Below are 3,673 nucleotides of genomic sequence, written 5' to 3' on the forward strand. Positions count from 1 at the left end.
TTTTAGTTAAATTACAGAAAATGCAGCTAATTTTGCCAACAGAAAATCATTTATTTTTACGGTTAGTTTTGTTAAATTCACATTTAAAAACTGCTAAAAAAACAGATGAATAATGTATTCCATTTTTACAGTTTGTTTTTTGTTAAAATACATGACCCATTTCAATAAACCGTTTATTCTTGTAAATTGATTATGATTTCCTTTAATTATGAAATACACTAAAAAACTGTACCAACTTTTGACTGGTACTGTATATAAAAAACACACATATTTGAACATTTAGCAGGTTCCCTCATCTATAATAATTTATACAAGCGCAACTTTGAACATGTACAGCAGTAAAATGCAACATACAAAATAATCAAGAAACAACATAAATTAAACACTGACAGGGAACATTTTACTGCACCATCATTACCGTTACATAGGAAGGTGCCGTCAAATGTTCTGTTAATACTTGCATACTTTTACTTAAATAAGGTTTGAATGCAGGATTTTAATTTATAACAGTATTTTCATTCTATACTGTAGGCGTAGTGTATCTGTGAACGATCCCAAATACCTTGTTTACATTGCGGCTAGTGCTACGCCAGAAGAAAAAACCCTTTTACATTTTTAACTGGAAGTGGAAAGGGGCTGGGCTACATGAGGTGACTTGAGCCAACAGAAATACACAATAGAAAGATAATGTGAAAATATAAAAACAAAGGCATTAATTAGGGCTGCAAAATGTCTCCCATTGTAATGGTGATGATATTTTTAAATGCTAACACTTAACAGTTTGTTCTGACTGTGTTTCCTGTTTCCTGCAGACGTCCAGCAGCTGGTGGTGGTTAAAGAAGAGCTTCTCCCTGACCAGCAGGAGTGGAGCACCAGTCTGGACCAGGAGGACCCAGAGCCCCCCCCACACATTAAGCTGGAACAGGAGGAAGAGCAGCTTCAGGAGCTGGAGGAGGCTGATATCACCAAGTCCATTTTCATTCCTGACCCTGTGAAGAGTGAAGATGATGAAGAGAAACTTCAGTCCTCTCAGCCTCATCAAAGACAAAATGAACACATGGAAACAGAAGCTGATGGAGATGACTGTGGAGGACCAGAACCAGCCAGGAACTCAGATCCAGAGAGCAGTTTGCAACCAAAGACTGAGGACCACACTGGAGACTCTTCTGAACCTGACACTGAAGACTCTTCTGAACCTGACACTGGAGACTTTTCTGAACCTGACACTGGAGACTCTTCTGAACCTGACACTGGAGACTCTTCTGAACCTGACACTAAAGACAGTGCTGATTGGAAAGAGCCCAGAGAACCTGCCTCAGGCTCAAACTCACTGAAAAATAGACATGAATCTGTCAGTGATCCACAACGTAGTGCTGAAAAGAAACCATTCAGCTGCTCAGTCTGTAAGAAAGCTTTTCCACAGAGTGGACATTTAAAGAGACACATGAGAGTCCACACAGGAGAGAAACCATTCAGCTGCTCAGTCTGTAAGAAAGCTTTTCCACAGAGTGGAGATTTAAAGAGACACATGAGAGTCCACACAGGAGAGAAACCATTTAGCTGCTCAGTCTGTAAGAAAGCTTTTCTACAGAGTGGAGATTTACAAGCACACATGAGAGTTCACACAGGAGATAAACCATTCACATGTACAGTCTGTAAGAAAGCTTTTTCACATAGTGGAAGTTTAAAGAGACACATGAGAGTCCACACAGGAGAGAAACCATTCAGCTGTACAGTCTGTAAGAAAGCTTTTTCACAGTGTGTAAATTTAAAGATACACATGAGAATCCACACAGGAGAGAAACCACACAGCTGCTCAGTCTGTAAGAAAGGTTTTTCACAGAGTGGATATTTAAAGATACACATGAGAATCCACACAGGAGAGAAACCATTCACCTGTACAGTCTGTAAGAAAGCTTTTTCACAGAGTGGAAGTTTAAAGGATCACATGATAATCCACACAGGAGAGGAAAAATAGATCTGCAAAGTTTGTGACAAAAGATTTAAATGGCGTAATCGTTTAAAAAGACCAAGTGTGTTGGTAAGGGAATACATTTGTCTATTTTGTATCCTGATGACCTAATGCCAATATATGTAATACGTTACTCCCTAAGCCTGTTTTCACCCACCTACAACCGATTCGCTAATAATCACAAATGTTCATTTCTTCGACCCCTTGAGACTATTTATTGTTTAATAATCGTTACATCTCCTCAGGACCAAGTTCCCGTGTCCTGCCTTTCACCAGCTGATCACCCACTGCTCATTTAAGGTGGACTCACCTTTACAAGGGACCAGCTAGTCTTAGTGTCTTAATGCTAACGTTTTGTAAAGTGATGCGAGACCAACAACGTGCTGTTGGGCTGTGTGCTCTCTGCAGGACGGTGTCTGGACTCAAAGGTTGTTGATGAAATGAGAGCTTCATTCTGTTTTTGTTGTCTAAACAACGCCAACAGAGCGATATGTCTTCTTTCCAGCAGATGGCATGCATGTTACATCATGCAGTTCAACTGTCATCCACATATTAGAGATTGAAAACAGCAATGTGTGAGATAAGGCTAGTAATTGACTATTTCTACAGAATGTGAAGAGGTTACAGTCTTGAGGCCATGTCCAATATGTTTTGTTTTATTACATCGACTGAAATGAGCATTCAATGACTCAATTATTCTGAATTACTGTCATTACATCATGGGTTTGCATTGCAATATTAGAACGCATAAAACCCAACTTTAGTTATTCCAAGTTGTGTCATTTGTTCATCACCACTCAACTTCAAACAAGCCAAGAAAAGCCGGCATAACATGGGACAGTAAAGTGGGAGGTGGTGCTACCTGTCTGTCTGAAGGGACTGTAAAGTGGGAGGTGCTGCTACCTGTCTGTCTGAAGGGACAGTAAAGTGGGAGGTGGTGCTACCTGTCTGTGTGAAGGGACAGTAAAGTGGGAGGTGCTGCTATCTGTCTGTCTGAAGGGACCGTAAGGTGGTAGGTGGTGCTACCTGTCTGTCTGAAGGGACAGTAAAGTGGGAGGTGCTGCTACCTGTCTGTCTGAAGGGACAGTAAAGTGGGAGGTGCTGCTACCTGTCTGTCTGAAGAGACAGTAAGGTGGGAGGTGCTGCTACCTGTCTGTATGAAGGGACAGTAAGGTGGGAGGTGCTGCTACCTGTCTCTCTGAAGGGACAGTAAGGTGGGAGGTGCTGCTACCTGTCTTTCTGAAGGGACAGTAAAGTGGGAGGTGCTGCTACCTGTCTGTCTGAAGGGACAGTAAAGTGGGAGGTGCTGCTACCTGTCTGTCTGAAGGGACTGTAAGGTGGGAGGTGCTGCTACCTGTCTGTCTGAAGGGACAGTAAAGTGGGAGGTGCTGCTGCACGTGCCTGGTGGGGACATTTGTCTTTGTTATCATGTTTCATTTCCAGTTTGCTTTTCAGCTGTTATTAAAAGATCTTTGTGCTCATTATTGTCTCTGTGTGTTTGTGTCCCCGGCTTTCTCTCGTTTTAATCTTTACAAACTGAAACAGGTTCCTCTCATGTCACAGTCTGATCCACGCGGCAGCTTCAGGCAACATGTTTGTCTGCAATAACTGGATTTATTTTAAATTAAACCTCACTAAGACGAGTCCTCAAACCAGAGAGGAAACTGCAGAGGAAAAATCTAAGTGAGGGTCGGATGTCGA

At 41.8% G+C, this 3,673-nt stretch overlaps 1 protein-coding gene across 1 annotated transcript; it reads left to right on the forward strand.

The window, feature by feature from the left end:
* Positions 1 to 817: 817 nt before the first annotated feature.
* On the forward strand, positions 818 to 2,650 carry LOC117536398 (gastrula zinc finger protein XlCGF8.2DB-like; the record flags this gene model as incomplete). Its single annotated transcript, XM_034201244.1, has 2 exons — positions 818 to 1,124; positions 1,233 to 2,650. Coding segments are annotated over 2 exons (1,053 nt in total), but the record flags the coding sequence as incomplete, so codon positions are not given.
* Positions 2,651 to 3,673: the final 1,023 nt, after the last annotated feature.

Source organism: Gymnodraco acuticeps, unplaced genomic scaffold (assembly GCF_902827175.1).
Source record: "Gymnodraco acuticeps unplaced genomic scaffold, fGymAcu1.1, whole genome shotgun sequence".
Lineage (NCBI taxonomy): Eukaryota > Metazoa > Chordata > Actinopteri > Perciformes > Bathydraconidae > Gymnodraco > Gymnodraco acuticeps.